Source organism: Diadema setosum, chromosome 3, assembly GCF_964275005.1.
Source record: "Diadema setosum chromosome 3, eeDiaSeto1, whole genome shotgun sequence".
Lineage (NCBI taxonomy): Eukaryota > Metazoa > Echinodermata > Echinoidea > Diadematoida > Diadematidae > Diadema > Diadema setosum.
The window spans coordinates 23,391,432-23,410,600 of NC_092687.1; the positions used below are offsets into that span (position 1 = coordinate 23,391,432).

The 19,169-nt window shown below is 38.1% G+C and overlaps 2 protein-coding genes across 2 annotated transcripts in view; both read right to left on the reverse strand.

The window, feature by feature from the left end:
- LOC140246695 (MAM and LDL-receptor class A domain-containing protein 2-like) overlaps window positions 1-8,983 on the reverse strand; it is a 94,388-nt gene extending 85,405 nt beyond the window's left edge. Inside the window, exons 1-7 of the mRNA XM_072326033.1 lie at window positions 8,811-8,983; window positions 7,865-8,002; window positions 6,924-7,195; window positions 5,582-5,666; window positions 4,763-4,936; window positions 2,701-2,969; window positions 2,101-2,191 (exon numbers count right to left, since the gene is read on the reverse strand). Coding sequence (XP_072182134.1) covers window positions 2,101-2,191; window positions 2,701-2,969; window positions 4,763-4,936; window positions 5,582-5,666; window positions 6,924-7,195; window positions 7,865-8,002; window positions 8,811-8,886 — 1,105 coding nt within the window. The 5' untranslated portion in view covers window positions 8,887-8,983. The remainder of the gene's footprint in view (window positions 1-2,100; window positions 2,192-2,700; window positions 2,970-4,762; window positions 4,937-5,581; window positions 5,667-6,923; window positions 7,196-7,864; window positions 8,003-8,810) is intronic.
- Window positions 8,891-17,227, reverse strand: LOC140246696 (MAM and LDL-receptor class A domain-containing protein 1-like). Its single transcript, XM_072326034.1, has 8 exons — window positions 17,203-17,227; window positions 16,985-17,071; window positions 15,703-15,846; window positions 14,153-14,412; window positions 12,220-12,304; window positions 11,418-11,564; window positions 10,309-10,466; window positions 8,891-8,917 (listed from the first exon to the last, which is right to left on the reverse strand). Exons 1-8 carry the CDS (start codon window positions 17,225-17,227, stop codon window positions 8,891-8,893), a joined length of 933 nt encoding a protein of 310 aa, XP_072182135.1.
- Between the last annotated feature and the right edge of the window lie 1,942 nt (window positions 17,228-19,169).

Consider the following 19,169-nt stretch of genomic DNA (forward strand, 5'->3'; position numbering starts at 1 on the left):
TAGATATATCGCTATGGCTACTGATATGCCTCCGCCATAATGCATGGTTCTCCTAATAGGTCTATAGTACAATGTCTTGACAATGTGTGATGGCAGTTTCACACAATTGGCAAAATATTAAAATGACAGGTTTGACACAAATGTGCTAAATGTTCACTTTCTAGAACTAGGTTCAATTGGATGAATGATTAAAATGTCAGAGTGCAGGTATTTGGGGAACTGATGATTTTTACTTGACTTTTGACCCTTTTATAAGTTTATGCATTGAGTAATTTTCAAGGTATTGAGAAAAAGTATAATTTCAGTATCAAATGGGAAAATAGCATTATCTAAACCTGGTCTTTGACCTTTGACCTCAGAGTTCCACAGAGAATCACTGTTAGGTAGAACATGCATAAATATGTAAGTTTCATGATGATACCTTGAGTTACTTTCGAGATATGGAGGAAAAAGTGCAATTTAGCACTTTCATTTGACCTTTGACCTTTTGACCTTTGACCTTTTGGCAAGAAACTTCCCCCAAAATATATATTGGGTAATACGTGCCATACATCAAGTTAAAAAAAAAAAAAAACCTTCAGGCATATTGCATTTTAAGGAAAGTACTGATATTTTGAGGAGTTGACCTTGACCTTTGACCCCCTGACCTTTGACCCATGACCCCAACTTCCCTAGATAATCACTGCCCATCGGTACAAGCATATATACTAAGTTCCATGAAGATACCTTGAACCATTTGCGAGATATGGAGAAAAACATGAAATTTCAATTTTTTTCACAAAATAACCTGTGACCTTTGACCTTTGACCCTGTGACCCTAAAATCCACACAAAGTATTATCCCCCAAGGATATACCCTCATACCAAGTTTGACGGTAAAACCATCACACGGTTCTTGAGATATCGACAACAACAAAACGGGACGGACAGACGGACGGACGGACGGACGGACGGAAGGACGACCCGAAAACATAATGCCTCCGGCCACTTCGTGGCGGAGGCATAAAAAGGAAAGAACACTGATTCCCTTGTGGATGAAGTATGATGATCTATATAGGTTGACACTTCATTAGTCTTACCTAAAATCTCTGTAAGTTGATATCACACATCCATTACAAAATAAGTAAAGGTTTTCAAGAACTGCTATTCGAATTGTCTCAACAGACTTGTAACTAGGAGGATTTGATTCTTTGACCTTGAAAATGGTAGTTTAGCTGTCAAAATAAAAGTTGTATGTCACTTAGAAGTTGAGATATATTAACAAAACATTATTTATGGTGGCCATTTTGAAAAATCCAAGTCAGCGACCATGAATGTCTCAGTGCAAATGGAAACATTTTTTGTCTGATTGTTTATACTGTAACGTTTCCAAAACTGTATAGTTTTCATACTCTCCACAAAGATCCAACGAAAGTTAAAATTCAAACATAAGGACCCTGACTATTAACTCACACTTCTGTCATGTTCTGTTCTAAATGAAAAGTGAGAAAAGAAAGTGAGATTCCATCTGGATTTGAACCGAAACATCAGTCTGGATTACTGGACCGGTGCTCTATACAAACTGAGTTACTAGTATGCAGGGCCCTAGTGTGGTGTTCACAATGAAAATCTTAAAATTCCTTGGACTAAGACTAATGCCTTCATATTCTACAGACATTGATGAGAGATATATTTTTTTTCTACATGTACTTACCTCAAGATGTAATATTCCCAAAGCCTATGGAATAACCAACTTTATTTTGCACAATATACGCATACAAATATCTACACCACTGCCGACAGGACAGGATAGAGTGTGGAATAATTTTCATTTTACCTGGCCATTATCCAAGAGGGAAATGGTAAGTACTTCACTGGAATGACAAACAGTAGTTTACTCTGTACTTGTAAAGGTTAAGATCTTATATTGTTCCACAACAAAGGGAATATTTTCATCAAATTTGCATTCAGGACAATCTGCAACTGGGGAGGGATTGAGATGTATAATGTCACAAAAAGTTAGTTAGTCAGTTTGGGTGGGGGATGGGAGGGCAGTACCCTGAAAAGTCCATGCATACATCCCTGTCTAGGAATACAAGACGATGATAGCACCATTTCTTACTTGACGGGGGACAGTTTCCATTATGAAAGGAGATGTCATCTACAGCGATGTCACTCTCAAACGATGATCCGATGACTCCCTCAAAGACAAACTGAGGAGGTGACAAAATAGAATGTGAAATGGCATCAAAGCTTCTTTTGCAAACCAAAGAATTGTGCCACTAATGCGATTTTCTAATCCTTCTCCAGGTACCTTAACTAACTCCAACTGGATCTGACAATTTAACATTTACCGTTACCTTGCCCTGCAGGTCTCAAAAGTAATTTCTTTTAAATCCTATTGTAGATACAAAAGAAAGTCTTGCAAATACTCATATATATATATATATATATATATATATATATATATATATATATATGAAGATATAAATACGGTTAAGTTGGAAGCTTTGGACAAGAGAACATTATATAATAACAATAATAATATAAACTAATAGATGATAATATATAATCATATATAACAATATATAATAATATATAATTAATATGTAATAATAATTGTATAATGAGCTGTTAAGTAGTACCTGGGTTTTATGAAGTTTAGAGTGAGAGCAATAACCCAAAGATATCTCACAGTATATGACATATGATTTATTGTTACCTGAAAATTTTGTCCATTGGAGTCTACACTGACGGCTGCTGGATTCCATACATTCCCAAAGTCAGACGGCCCCCTGCTGAAAATGGTCTGTTCCACTCCACTCTCCTCCAGGACGTTGACCTTCAGTGTTCCCATGGAGCCACCATACATGTGGTAGTAGAATTCAAGACACATACCGGCCGACCCTGTCATGTTTTGGGATGGTGAGACCAGACGAGCGGTGTCTGCAGGCAAACGGGGACTAGACGCCTCAGTGTAGATATAAGATCCTTTGAAAAACAACAGAGATATAATACTGTATGTATACTCAACATAGGTATTACCTGCTCATACACAGCATAGGACAAAAAATTCTACAAGTGCTTTGTTTGGTACTCTGCATTGTACACGTCTTGGTGAGATTGAACCATGCAGATACCAGAGTTCTGTCATTTTTCTTGACCTGACACTTTACATGGTAATCATCTTGGTGTCAGTTGTAAAAACTGTGAAGACATAATTTGAATTCGTCTGTTGAGAATAAGAAGGGCGTTAAGTGGTCTTGAGCACTATGGGTTTTGTGGCAACTTAACGCCCTTATCATTCTCAACAGACGATGTACATCACCCTGATGATATCACGATATAGTACCAGCAGCAGTACAATTTTCTCTCAGTGGTAAGAACGAAGCTTAAAATAGAAATGTCGCTATGGCGACTGATGCCTCCGCCATAATGCATGATTCTCCCAATAGACGTACAGTACAATGTCTTCACAATGTGTAATCCATGACAGTTTCACATATCTGGCAAAATATTGAAATGACAGGTTTGTCAGAAATGTCTTGAACTGGGTTTGCTATAATTTTCTAAGAGTGCAGGTACACATATTTGGGGAATTTTGGGGAAGTTTATGCATTGAGTAATTTCCTAGGTACGAAGAAAGAGTGTGATGACGGTACAAAATTGATTTTTTTTCTTCTTTGGGAGGGGAGGGGAGGGCATTGAAACCTGGCCTTTGACCCTTAATCTTTGACCTTTGACCTTCTGGCTGGAAATTTCCTGGAGAATCTCCATTAGGTAATGCATGTATTAAGTTTTGAAACTAATAATGCAAGCATTGCATATACTAGTATATGAGGGAAATAGTAAAATTTTGAGGAGTTGACCCTGATCTTTGACCCCCGAGTATTGACCCATGACCCTTAAATTCCTTAGATAATCCCTGCCAGACAGTACATGCATATGTACCAACTTCCATGAAGATACATTGAACCATTTGCGAGAAAAGTAATATTGCAACATTTTCGCCTAACCTTTGACCTTTAAACCTTTGACCTTATGACATGAAACTCTCTCTGGAGACTCTTTATGCAGTAGTACATGTCCACACCAAGTTTCAAGAAAATACCTTCGGGCATTGCATAGATATGGGGGAAATTGCAACATTTGTAGCATTTGACCTTGACCTTTTGACCTTTGACCTCTTGCCAATGTCACTAAAATCTACTCAACTAATTTTCCCATCATACATCATCCTTGGACCAAGTTTGGTGAAAGCTGCTTCATCCAGTTTTGAGTTATCACGTAAACAGATAAATTTTAGGATTTCACCTTGATCTTTGACCTTTGACCTCTGTCCGATTTCACTGAAAAACTAATCAAGTAATTGTCCCATCATACATCATCCTCCAACAAAGTTTGGTGAAATTTGCTTTATCCAGTCTTGAGTTATCGCGTAAACGGATACAATTTCATGATTTGACCTTGACCTTTGACCTTTGACCTTTAGCCGATTTCACCCAAAATCTAATCAAATAATTGCCCCGTCATACTTCATACTTGGACCAAGTTTTGTAAAATTCCAGTAATCATTACTCAAGTTATCGCGTAAACGAAAGCGGACGGACGGACGGACGTACGTACGTACGGACGGACAACCTGAAAACATAATGCCTCCGGCACCACTTCGTGGTGGAGACATAAAAAAAGTAGTTGAACTAAAAAAAAAAAATCCACAAAGCTAAAAAAAGAAGAAGAAAAAAGACAAAACTTGATATTAGAATGGATCAATGAGAACACACCTGAGCCTGAGGTGTGGTCACCGCTAGGACCGGTGTTGGTGGAGGACGTTGGCCCCTGGAGGCGTGACCAGGCAAAGTCTGAAGAGGGGTCCTGAGTGTACTGGCAGAAGTCGATCTCAAAGTCACATGACGCTGAACCTGTGTTGACACTCGGGACCGCTGAGGCAGGGAGAGCTGCAGAATGTTGTTTATAAATTGCTATGTTTATTTGTTAAACAACAAAACTTTATGCTTATATGGAAGATGTTGTGTTGATTAATTACACACAGAGTATTTAATGAAGCTACTACTTTAATACTAGCAATCAACAGGTCAGATGTCAATATTAGAATATAACAAAACCCTGTTGTGATGAGGATATTCTGCTGCTCCCAATTTTCTTTATAATCTTTTGATTTTCTACTTTGAAACAATTAGAAACCTGATGTAGCAAGATAATATTTGTGGTCCTAAGAACATCATTATACTGTGATTCCACTCGATTTAGTACTTACACATGTACCTTGCATTATTCATGTTTGCAAAACACTGGTTATTGTAAGCTTCTTTATTGTTATTCTTTCTTTCTTTTTCAGTTTTTGTATCATTGTGTACATGATTTCTGTAAATTTTGTATTATTTTGTCTAATTAAAATTGAAAGATTAGAAAACAGTATTAGGGGACACTAGATGAAAGCTATAAATGGTAATATATGCTACACAGTTTTGCTCCACAGCCACAAATCAATATACACTGCACATGACCCTTAATCTATTTCTGAGATGATCAATGTCTGTAGACAGGAGACCTAACTCATTTCAAAACTGTGGAAATCTTACCATCACAAGTTCCCTCTGTGAGAACTATGTCATCTATTGATGTATCTCCATAGGGAACAGATGTCAAGACAGCTACAAAGTAGACCTGTGTGTGTCAAAGGTCAACAACAATCAGATTACTTATCATGTTACATAGAATCACAGTAGGCTTGAGTGGATGTTTCTCGGTATTATCTATGGGTGTACCACTGTTGGATTCTTTCACAATCTTGAGGTTTTAGTGTGTAGGTCAGCACATCTATTTCGTCAAAGTCATCTAAAAAAAATATATAGAAGTCAGATAGAAAACATAATGGCCCGAATTCACAAAGGTGGTACAAATGAAACTGTGGTTTAAACCATGGACAAAAACCATGGAGCGCCAAGTGTCACACGGAATATTTCGTTAACGAAATAATCATTTCCTGGACTAAATGTTCATTTAGTTACAAAATGTTGTCATTTCGTTACAAAGTAATAATTTCATCGACGAAATGACTGATTTCGTAACGAAATATTCCATGTCACACTTGGCGCTCCATGGTTTTTGTCCATGGTTAAAACCATGGTTTCATTTGTACCACCTTCGTGAATTCGGGCCTAAGAGTTAAAAACTTGGTGTACAGGTGATTTTTATACATACACAACGTAGGCTCTTCCTAAACAAAAAGTTTCTTTCATGAATATATATAGTTTAAGTCATATGAGAAAATGAATTATTACCAAATCTCAAATACTTAGATGTAGTGGATATGTGGACAAATCAGTGCTTTAAAGCATCTTGATAATTGTTTGAAACTTCATATTTAGCTTGGCTAGTGTGCATGGTGATGGTTGTCATGGAAACTCAATTCAGCTCGATTACAGATTGTAAACATCAAGTGTGTGCTCTCCATGGCACAGCATCTTTTATCATCAACTAAATATTCTCCTGATTAACCCGTTCCCTCTAAAACAGAAATCGCCATAGACTTAAAGAAGAAATTTATAGGAAATAATATCATATAAATTGACTGTTTTCCATCATTTAATGTTATTTTGATTAATTTCTGACATAAATCATGCAATAAAGATGTCTCTGCTTTGAATATAAGAATCTTTATTTTTATCATACACATTAGGTGACATCGCTCAAATCCGATGTTTCTTGTAGCGAACAGAGCTAAGTGGTCATGGAAATTGGGTTTTTTTCAATCTCAAAAACAGTTTGGGGGTAAAGTTACATTGTCTAAAAGATATCCAGTTTTGTTAACTAGCTTCTTAGCTTTCCGTAGATATCAAACTTGTCATATTTCTAGATTCTCTATAAATTTCTGCCTTAAAACAGGCACCATAGATTTGCATTGGCCATGGGTTAGCATACCTCATTGATGGAATCAAAGTCCACAGTGACCTGTCCATACAGCCAGGTGTTCTGGTCAACATTCTGCTGACCGCTCAGTGACCAGAGGATCTCGCTGGAGAGGAGGGCTGCCCCCGTCGTCCCGTAGACCAGCAGCTGACCGGTGTCCACTCCAAACATCATATACCAGAAGCCAAGGCAGCGCTGACCGGTGAGGTCAGGGGAGCTAAGGAAGAGGTGTGCTGCCTCACTGGCCAAGCGTGGTGAGGAAGCCTCTATAAACATGTAGGAGCCTGCAGTGGGAAGGTGGTACATTTGTCTATGACATATCCCTCATTAAGAAAAACCCAGGCACAACTAATCATGAGCACAAAAACTGTAGTGCATAATTACACATTAACTGTTTCAGATAGTGAAAGATCAAACTTCTTTACATGAAAGCTCCTTGACAGTAGTATTTGTACAATTTGTGTGCCTGTACTACGACCATATCTGGTATGGGTTCCAAGGGCTAACCACTGATTTTAGCACTGATGGGCATTGAACCCTCCCTTATAGATCTTATAGATCATCAGTTGAGTTTTCTGAAGGTGATATCATTCCTGGTACTTCACTGAAAAGTTTTGATCTCGTACTTGTCACACAAATAATGAAGCCATACTCACAGTTCATGTTTATGCTAGTTAAAGATACCTGTGAATTATATAAGAATATAGCTATATCAAAAGCTGATAGAATATTTAATGTCATCATGCCATAATGAACTGAATAATTTTATTCTTAACTTAATCATTAATTATGTAATTTAGAGCAGGTGTCTGAATCTCACCAGGGTAGGAGTACTGCATGCAGATAAAAAAGATAAAATTGCCTTATTGATTGTTGCATACAATGTATGTGTGTGTGATTTTTTTTTTTTTTTCATTGCTCAAGTGTCTTGGGTGTGACAAATCAAGACCTACCAAAGGAGGTTCCAAGGGTGTGGTCGACATTGGGACCGGTTCCAGTGCTGGGCGTGGTCCCTTGTAGTCTCAGCCAGTCAAAGTCATCTCCATCCACATTCTGCCACATACACATGCTGGACTCGAAGTCACAGGATCCTGATGATTAAAAAAGAACAGATTACAAATAGAGAGAACTTTGTCTCTTTACATCATGATCCAAGCTTCAGTAGAGCTACATATTTCAGTAAGAACATATTTTTCAGTGGTACATATCTATGTCTACCAACTTTACTATATGATGATGATGATGATGATGATCCACAGCATTTGTATGGTGCCATATATCTGTTGTAGAAACATTCAAAGGCGCAGACTCCTCCAAGACATTTAGCAATTGAATGCCCGGTGAAAAATGTGAGTTTTCAGTGAGGCTTTCAAGTGATCCAGTTTGTCAATTTCACGGAGAAAAGATGGGCGGGAGTTCCATAGGCTAGGAGCAATAGAGGAAAATGCCCGGTCTCCGTATCCCTTGAGATGTGTGATGGGCACCTGGAGTTGTCAATCTTTCTATCCATCCATCCAACACTCAATCCATTCATCCATACATAAACATATCTTTCTACTTATCAAATTACCTACCCATACATGTATCTGGATCAATGACTTCATAGTTAGGGTTCAATTAGCGGTATATGAGGGGGAGGGGGTTAGTATGTCTCTTCCTAGTCATGAAATTTACTTTCCAATTAACTTGCTCCTACAATTTACTCATATCCAAATAGATTAGATTAAATCATAGCCCCCTCCCCCCCCCCCCCCCCACCCACAGGGTTTGTGTAGGGAACAAGATAATATGGAGTGCATAGAGCAATACAATGTGCAGCTCATTTGCATGATCCACATTTGGCACTTATAGGAGGAAATTATTCGACTCATATAAGGGGAGTTTTAATGAATTCCTCACCTATGGCACCACATGGTGATAACTGGTAGTCAACATCATCTATTGCAATGTCACTCCTGGGACCCGAGCCTACCATGGCCTCAAACACCAGACGGAAGACGGCAGAGCTGGAGACATTGACGGAGGCAAAGAACCAGGTGTCGCCCAGGTCAGAGGTCGACTGACTCCACAGAGGCTGTGGGTCTCCTTCAAGCTGTCATCAATTCATGCACACACACAAAAAAAAAATAGTTTTTGATGGACAAACAAAATGCATGAATTACATGGTGGTGGATGAATGATGACTATTACTGTAAAAGTGGATATTTTCACTAAAGTAATTTTTGCACTCTGCCGAGTAAGATGTTTTTTTAATTCCATGAAATAAAGACATTACACAGTGATAAATATGAGTATCAAGCAACAATATTGGTGTGCTTTTATTTTTGCACAAGTTTCTGGTCACACGAAATATGAAAACATTTCCACACTGCGAAAATGTCTACTTTTACAATTAGGTACCTGTTTGTTTGCTTGCTTTCATTTTCCATCTGACAAGATGGCTGGATAACCCATACTCAGCTGCAATAGCTGGTCTTCCATAGGGTCCTGTTCTATGCACATGTTTAAGACTTTCGTCATTAGGAAAGACTGTAGAGATAATCGGATGTATTCAAGGTGGAGCCAAACAAATCATTTTTTTTTTTTTTTAAGGCAAATTGCACAGACAAAAGAAATAAAAGGAAATAAAACATTGACAATAAATACGACTGCAAGATTCATTTGCTTTGATCAGCCCAAGTTTTAAGTGTAGAAATAAGGACACAATAATGGATAGAGAGGAATCAAATAAGGCTTTTCTCATGGTGGGGAAGACAGTCTCAGAATCAAATTGAGAATTTATGGATCTAACCCTTAGAATGACCAGGAACTACAACATGTAGTTCATCGAGATTTAATTATGCCCTGTACACCTGACTCAGATATCAACATAGACTGCATCTTTATCAATCCATGGATTAATGCACCACCATGCATTTTTGCCAGAAAAAGAATCCCCCTCCCCCACAGTACAATGTGTAACTCCTTTGACCAAGGAGTATAAGTGGGCAGCTGGCAATGGTGAGGTAAACACAACGACAGGGTTCTGTGGAAGAGCTGTGGCAACACTGAAGAGGCTACCCTGCATTGCATGATTAGATCATACTATTATGATTTACTCGTGTGTTCATTATACAAGCAGGCTGGTATCATCACAAGGAAGCCCTGTAAGTTGAATAATGGAAAGTATAATGTAATTGGATTGAAGGAGTATCATAAGAACAAAATGGGGGTGGCAATAAAAATATACCATTGATTACAAAAAAATTACAACTATCTGTGAAACATTGACCAACTGTATATGTTTCTAAGTGTTTCCTGGCCTGCTTGTCATAACTGTGAAATGAACAGAAAGAACACACACAGCTGTCAAAGAGTAAGTGATGTTGAGGAACAGAACTCGCTTTCATGCACTCACCATGACACTCAGTGCACCCATCTGGTCACCAAACATGTGGTAGAAGAACGTCCAGCAGAACTCGGTCTCGCCCGTAGTCGCGGGGTTGAAGTACGGCGTCAGAAGTCTGGCTGTTTTCCCTGGCTGCTGCATAGCAGCATTGATGTACACGTAATGTCCTGGAGAAAAAAAAAATTAGGACAAAACATAATGTTAGATATTGACTGGGTGTCTGTATATTGCCTGGTTGTATATATTGACTGGTTGTCTGTATATTAACTGGCTTTCTGTATAATATATTGACCAGTTGTCTGAATATTAACTGGCTTTATGTATATTGACTGGTTGTCAGTACGATTATCAACTGCTTCATATTTGACTGGTTGCCTGCAGCAACACAGACAGAACAGTTGTACAAAAGGGCAGTAGTATAGTACAGCTTTTTCTGTTTGTTTGTGTGTGTGTGTGTGTGTTTGTATTCTTCATAGGCAAGGTACAATAAAATGTAAAATTGAAGGAAATCAATAAATATCACGGAAAAACAACAAAAAAGTACTGTACATACAATGTATCCTTTGCTTAAGCTGAAGATGTGGTGATTTGCTTTAGTATTAATGTAAATGCCTGTACTTATACAAGTTGTTACTCAAACTACTGTAAAAGTGGACATTTTTGTGGTGATGAAATTTTCGAGCATTTCACGCAACCAGAAACTAGGTGCAAAAATAAAAGCATGCAAATATTTTTGCTTGCCATATGTTCCTGTACTTACCGTCTTGATTCCGCAGAATTAAAACCATGTGAAACTCTTCTTACTGGGCTGAGCACGAAAAATTAGTCACACGAAAATATCCACTTTTACAGTAGTACGATGTCCATTTATTTTTCAAAATGGATGGCATATACTGATTTACACGTTTTGCATTCAAGAGAAATAAATGATGTTGAAGTACAAGGTTATGATAAATTTTCACGCTCCAACCTCTTGCACATTGCAAGCTTGTTTGACATAGACCCCTATCACACAAAAGGATTATACCCATAAATTATTTGGCAGGTAAAAATACAACACAATAAAAAAAAGAACACAAGTGTTACAACATGTAGTTGTAGTTGCCTGTTTGGCTTACCATAGGCTGTCCCCATGGTAACATCCACAGAGGGTCCGGTGTATGGCGTCGCTGTCGATCCCGATGTCCAGCTCCAATCAAAGTCATCGGTTGTGTCCTGTGCATAGCCACAGAGTGAGGAGTCCTCAAAGCCACAGGTATGGAAGCCTGCAGTCACAAACAAGACAGCATTAAATCATATGTTACTCTGAATCACAAAACCAACAAAAAGTCACACATGCTGATTCTACATGACGACTTAAAACAGGTAATCTATCTTCAGTTGCTTTTTAATATATTTTCTGACAGAATAATTTATCTTGTATGTAATCATTTGAAAATTTGGAATCAAAGAACACATGGAAAATTGTATTAATCTTGAGGCTTTTCTACAATGCTTTTTTTTTTTTTTTTGTAGAATTATGTGATTAGGTATGTCAAAATGTATGACTAAATTTTCATATATTTCACATTACCCGAGGACAATCAATATACAAGTTTCTCGGCCAAAGTAATTTGTGAGATGTGAACGACTTAATTGGCATACCGTTTCACAATCAAAAGATTAACCCGTTGAGGACAAGTCCCAAGTATACTCAGGCAGGTGTCTATGGGAAATGCATGTTGTAGCAAAATCAGCCCGTCCTCGACGGGTTAAAAGAGATTCATTTTTCTCATTGCTCCACACAGAAGGCATGTTCATCAAGAATTTGGTTGATATCATTCTGACACAAATCAAAGTCTCTTATTTATTTTTTTTTTTTCAGGGGAGATGGGAGCTGAAATCAGGGGTACAGATTTGCAAATGAACATCATATCTCACCTGGGCAGTCTCCATTTGTGATGAAAATGTCATCCAGGGCGATGTCACTGTCAAAGTTGGTTCCCGTCACTCCCTCAAACACAAACTGTGCATTAAAAAAAAAACACAACAGATCAGCAAACATACAAACATAGAGAGAAACAACATAACAAATCTTATCAACAATTTCTCAGAATTTTTACAATGAACAGTGAAGGGAGATGTATGAGCCACCTATACCAGCTTTTTCATTCATCATTCCAAACCATGCTGACTGTTTGCATTTTTTTTTCTGTCCCGTTTGCTTTTTCATTGCTACATGTGCATTGTTTGCTGAGCATTAAAATTGTCAAAAAGAGAGATGGGGAAAAAAGAAATATGAGACTATTCCTGTTAACCTTTGTAGAATCTTTGTCAGAGGCACAATGATAAACATGTAAGGAAATCAATCGCATACATGTATATGGACTACACACAAAAAGGACAGACTGAGGAGGGCTAGGGACACAGGACAATGAAAACAAAAAGAGTGGGTTAGAAATCTAAGGCAGAGAGCCAACGGGTAAGGAGGGGGATTAAGGCAAGGGAGGGTGAACAGACAAAAGGCAGAGGTGGGCCAGTGATGATCCCAAGGATCATAGGGGACAACTTGTAAAGGATTAAGATGAATAGGAAGGCATCATCAAACAAGATAACAACAGAAGATTAAAGAAAGGGGGGGGGGGGGGCTGAACAAGCAGCGGGCTGTAAACCTGGTGTACAAAGATGTGGCAACAAATTAAAGGGTGTGTACAGGTCTAGTCGAGGTGAGGATTTAGCTTTTAACGTTTTGCGAGGTATTCAGAAACCACTCTATGAGATGTCAAAGAGCATGCAGTTCTAAGGGGTATCAAAAGTTTATTCGATGAAAATCAGTTTTGAAATGGCCGAGATATCCAAAAACAAGGTGAAACAAAGAGATCCTAAATGAAGTTGTGGCATGTCGCCTTTTATTATTAGCACTTTTTTTGATATCTCAGCCTTTTGAAAACCAATTTTCATCAAATAAACGTTGAATCCTTAAAATTACATGTTCTTTCATATTTCATAAGAGGCTTTTCATTATCTCACTTAGGAATGTTGAAAACATGAATCCCCACCTCAACCAGTACAGTCCCTTTAAAGTGAGAGCCAACCAATAAATGTAAAGTACAAAACATATCAATATGTATACTTTGTGTAATCTTTTATATTATATAATTGCATTTGTGTTTTTGAGCATCAGCCATGATAAATATTCTGAGCATACATACTTGCATACATTTGCTAACTGATTTTCAACATGCCTGTCACTGAACAAGACTGTGTATTGATGCACACATCATCAGAGAAAAGTATACAAAGTTGGCAAGCCATCCACTGAGTCAAGTTTGTAAATGTGGCATACGAAAAGCTTATGACACTTTTACCATTCTCTTTGTTTTATGGAAAGGAATTGTACCTGAACCTGTTGAGGACAGACTGATTTTGCTATAACACAAATTTCACATACACTGTAGACGCCTGCCCAAGTATTCTCAGGACTCATCTTCAACGTTTAAAGGGCGTGTTTACCTTTGGGAACAGTGATTAACAATTTTTTAAAGATATAACATTTGATGCATACGTGTAGGTCTGTTGTATCACAAAACATCTTACCATACAAAATTTTTGTGATAAAGCCTAACATATATGGAGATATCACTATTTTTCTCACTCAACCATAATTGTAGATGGTTTAGTCTGGAAACAATTTTATTATAACTATTGTTCACATTTTGTGTATTTAACAATATGTAACATTGATTATACAGATTCAAATTTTTACAGTGGTTGTTTCTATCCCTAACTCACATTTAAGAACTACTTTAAAGCACTAATGCTGGGTTTTTGTTTCATCTGCAAATGGTAAATTATGCCTTTAAACGTATCTTACCTTGTAGTCAGTAGTGGGGATGAATTCCACCTGGGCATTGTACCACTTCCTGGACAGGGAGCCGCTGCGAGACCAGAGGACAGGACCAAGGGTGGACCCAACCTTGGCGTACACACTCAGCGTCCCCATGTCGGCCCCCCACATGTGGTACCAGAACTGAGCACACATCTTCCCCATCGAGGCAGGAATCAGTGCAGACTCAAGCCGGGCTACATTGTTGAAGTTATTGGAGGCCTCGGTGTATATATAGTATCCCACCGCTAAAAGGAATAAAATACAAAGAGCCCATAGCCTTTAACCCTAAAAAGACTGGGCCCCCCCCCCCCTTGACATTTCGCGCGATTACTCTGCAACACGCAATGCTCTTGCCGCGATGCTCTATGACTTTTTTTTTCAAGTTTCTCGCACATTTTGACACCAAATTTGTGACGCCCGGGGGTACGGTTCTGAAGTTACGTAACATTTTGTACATGCATGTGAGGCCGAAAATGGCTAAAAAATGTGATTTTGTGTACAAAGTCAATGCAAATTGATTTTCTTCACATAATTCATATAAATATGCTTATTTTTACTCTCAATGGCTGAAATTAATTTGTTTTAGGAGTATTATGCTTCAAAAAGTGTCTGCCACAAATTTTGTTAAAAAAAACAACAAAAACAAAAGGTCGAAAAAACAAGGAAATACATAAGAAATTCATGAAACAATAAAATAAATAAGAAATTAATTTTGATACCGAATTTTTTTTTAAGTGCATTTGCTAAGAATGCCACAAAGAATAATTAGACCAAAAATGAGCACTTTTGGAGCTTTATTTACTGATTTAGATCAAAGAGTCCGATTTCTCGCATAAATTAGCAAAATTAATCAAAATAAAATAAAAGAAGACTATTTTGGGAAATTTAAATTTACGATCTTGTAGATTACATCGCACACTACCATTGTGCAAATTTTCGCGGCGATTGCGCGATCCACGGCCGAGATCTTAAGGGGGGGCCCTTTAGGCCCCCCCCCCAGTCTTTCAAGCTACCAAAATAGCCCAGTCTTTTTAGGGTTAAACGCCACCTCTAATACGCAAATGACAATAATTTCAGCATATTTCAGACCACGTAATACAGAACAAGATAATCAAAATGTGAAAAATTACTTGACTGAGTGTCTTACTGTGTGTTGAATTGTTCTGTGATTTGTGGTTTGTGGATTGTTCTGTCAATACCAACCTACACAAACTCTTTGATCCTCAACTTCTGGTCTCTCACATATTTCATTTTGTTAAAAATCTCAATTCACACAAACTTAGACCCACTACAGATAGGCCATGCCATAACAGTATGCTCTCCAAGTACTAAATACAATTTTGGAAACACACTGAAGGACAAAAAAAACAAAAAAAACCCCAAAAACCAAAACTTAAACAAACCTAAAACTGCATAACAAATGCTGCATGTGAGCTTGATTTCTGGTGATGGGTTTTCAAAGTAACACCCATCACTTTCAGAGTAAAACTAAAAACTTTGTAAGGCAGCTTTTGAACAGGTCATCTCTCCTGTACCTGTTCCCAGGGTGTGGTCAGTGGCTGGTCCAGTGTAAGTGGACGTGGTCTCCCCAGAGTTCCTGGTCCAATCAAAGCCGTCGTCCGTGGCCTGGGTGAAAGTACATAACCCTGCCTCAAAGTCACAGCTGTACACACTGGGACCTGTAAGATACAACACATCAACTTTCTTAGTGTCATCAGTTTATAGAGAGGGGCAAAAATGCTTTCTATAATAAGCCTGCAGAAACTCAAATTTTGCTGTGAAAAGGAGACATATGCATAAGAAATATGTGAAATAACACTGTAATAACACAATTTTAGCAGGGTAATAACAAAAATGTGAAATATTGCCTAAAAAGGTACACCAACAATGTTGCAGTCCCAGAGTATCTGAACAAGGTTGCTGCATAATCAATGCTGCATAATTGATTTCAAATCGGGCCATAGTAGTATCCATTGAGCTTCTGTCTAGAAAGAAACACCTGCAGCTTGTTGGAAAATATTACTACTAGGGCCCAAGTGATCATCACATCATATTTTTACCTTTCCACAATTGAAAGGGAGGGCATTTCAGGAATGACGCCATGTTCTACAATCACAGTTTAGATTTGAACACAAAAGGCTCCAAATCAACTCAATATCCTGGCAAGTCATTCCAGACAGATAAGTTTGTTTGTAGACCCTTGTGATGCAGCACCCGAATTCCAAATGGTGGAAGATGAATTTAGATCCCTTCTTTATACTGTTTGACCTTTAACCCATAACTTACCAAGATACTGAAATCCTCATAGATTTTTGACGCTAATACAAGATTCACAAACTTCATACTAGATGTCATGACTGCAATAATGACAGATGTCAATACCACACTCACATCTTCAAGTTACTTCCAGGAATCACTTTGCACATTGCACTGATAGTAAATACCAGTTGTGTCGCATTCTTTTTGTTTCAGCTTAGCAACTATGGTTCTTGGCAATAATCAAAATATCACATTAATCCCATGATGTTCCTTAGATTGCCAAACGAAAGAGAATAGGGTAGTCTCTGCGAAATGAACTTTCCTGTTGTTAAGCAAGGCTCTTTACTATTGATTGCATGAAAAACAACACTATACAATTCTTTTTTTATACAGAAGTAATCATTCTTCATGCTGGTGTAACAGGAGTCATTCAGTAAACAAAACAGTCATTCCACAGAATATCTTCAACAAATGAGGCATCTCCAATGCTGTCAATACATATACTCTACATATTCAAACCAAGCCTTCAAAGTGATAAAAGAGTGAGTTCAAACCTACTAGGTGATGGTGTGGACACGGGCAGTCCTGTCCCTGTGTCTAGAGTGGTCAATGAGGGCGGTCTTGCATCAGCCTGAGGTGGTAGGACTACAGAATGAATGTAAAGCACAGACAAAATATAATGTTAAATTTATGTGCTTTGTGTGCCAAGTGGCTCAGAAAACCTCAGCATTCTACAAAATGTCCAAAGTGCCTGGCACAGAAAGGCTTAAACTCACCTCCACAATAAGACTCCACAAACATGAGATCATCCAGCGCAATGTCTCCCTCAAAACCTTGTCCAACAATCCCTTCAAATACAACCTAAAATGTCAACAAACAAACAAAACAAAAGAAAAATTAATACTACAATACAACCAAATATTTGCATAAATCTCACCAATATGATGTCCATTGCAACTCGGGATTGCAAATACACTACTGATTACGAAAATTTCTTTCAAAGTTTGGCAGTTTGTTTAAAGCAGTTGCCATGTTGAGCAATATGTCAAACATTGATGCCGAAGTCAACCCGCTTTTGCAATGTATTGGAGACAATAAATCATTATCTGTCTCACCTGATCATGTAATCCTGTGACAGAAGTTAAAAAAAAGACACAAAAAATTAGCGACTGGAAAAATAGGTTCAAGAGAATTGGCTTTTTGTTCCAAAATCATGTTATGACCATGAAATTTGGACAAAGCATAGATAAAAACACAATGTCAAATATCTTTTTTAAAAACAAAGGAGTAATCAATGACTGAAAGACATAAAGACTCACATAGTAATTCACAGAGCTGATGATCGGCACTTGTCCCTCTGACCACCGATCTCCTGCATTGACACCATAGATCCAAAGGTCTGAGGTTACACTGCCCTCTACGGTCTCGAGGTAGATATGGAGCGAGCCGATCTGAGTGCCATACATGTGATACCAGAATCGCAGACACCTGCCTCCAGAGGGGGTGGCAGCAAAGGCCTGACTGCGGAGACGGGCCGCGTCGTTCAACACACGGGGTGATGACGTCTCGATGAAGATAAATGAACCTGGAGCAGAAACAACAGCCTTCATGACATTGACTCGTATCTCCACACTGACAAACCTGTAGCCAATTTCAATCTTTAGTTAACCATAACCAAAGAACGATACCTTCCGATCAGTAGAATAAAAAACAAAAACCCCTCTGATAATAAAAAACAAAAATCCCTCTACTAATAAGAAAAACAAAACCTCTTTACTATCAAAAAACAAAAATCCCTCTAATAATAATTATTTCACAAATTTCTCAAAGTGTAAGAATTCATCTGTCAGACACCTATTAATCAAACTTTTGGATCCTTAATGACATCAATAGCATGGAAATTTCCTGATTCCAACTGTATCTCAAAACACAACAGTGTACAATTTGCTGCTATAATTTATGATCTACGGTGTATTTTACATTCCAACATGTATTCTCAAATGATGTCTACACAGTCCAAAGAGCATGAGAATGCTCATCAATATTAAACAAGGACATTAAGAATTAAGCCTTTCCAAAAACAGAAAGGTACCCCGCAAAATTTCCATACCACAAAAACTTCCACTTTTACAGTGCAATGTTCACAATTTGCCTAAAATGCACACTGTGGAAAGAATACAAATACACAGGTGAAGAAATACAGCCACATGAGTACCTATGGCTGTTCCAAGGGTGTGGTCTACGGAGGGACCTGTTCCTACGCTTGGTGTGCCACCTGCACCCAGGATCCAGTCAAACACATCTCCAGTGGGGTCATTGGTCCAGGTACAGAAGCCAGACTCAAAGTCACAGTCACCTACACACAGTGGAGACGTGGGGATAGAACTGAATTATCATGTTGCCAAAACTCTCCACTAAGCACATGACAAGACCTAAGGTCAGTAGCACTAGTGATGAGCTGTGGGTGACATTTGTAAGACACCAAAAGGATTTGAAAGGCACGGAATCTAGCGCATGACATCATCCATGTTGCCAGGCATATTGCAGATTCGTTTGTTGGATGCCAAATGATCTTATTAGACACTTAAGCGAAACAAAATCTATCCACGCTGAATTTACACAATGAGTTTTCTATTCATATTATATGAAAAACATAGAATCAACTGATTTCAATAGAGGATTTTTGTGTTACTACGGTATCTGCTACATAAATGTAGGAACAAAACTTGTTGAAGTTATCAAA

Excerpts from the sequence above, each read along its gene's own strand:
- LOC140246696 (XM_072326034.1), bottom strand. The coding sequence starts at position 17,227 with ATGTTTGTGGAGTCTTATTGTGGAG. Across the intron at positions 15,847-16,984 it reads CGTGTCCACACCATCACCTA|GTCCCAGTGTGTACAGCTGT; the intron begins GTAGGTTTGAAC and ends TGTATCTTACAG. Across the intron at positions 11,565-12,219 it reads CACAAATGGAGACTGCCCAG|GCTTCCATACCTGTGGCTTT; the intron begins GTGAGATATGAT and ends TTGTGACTGCAG.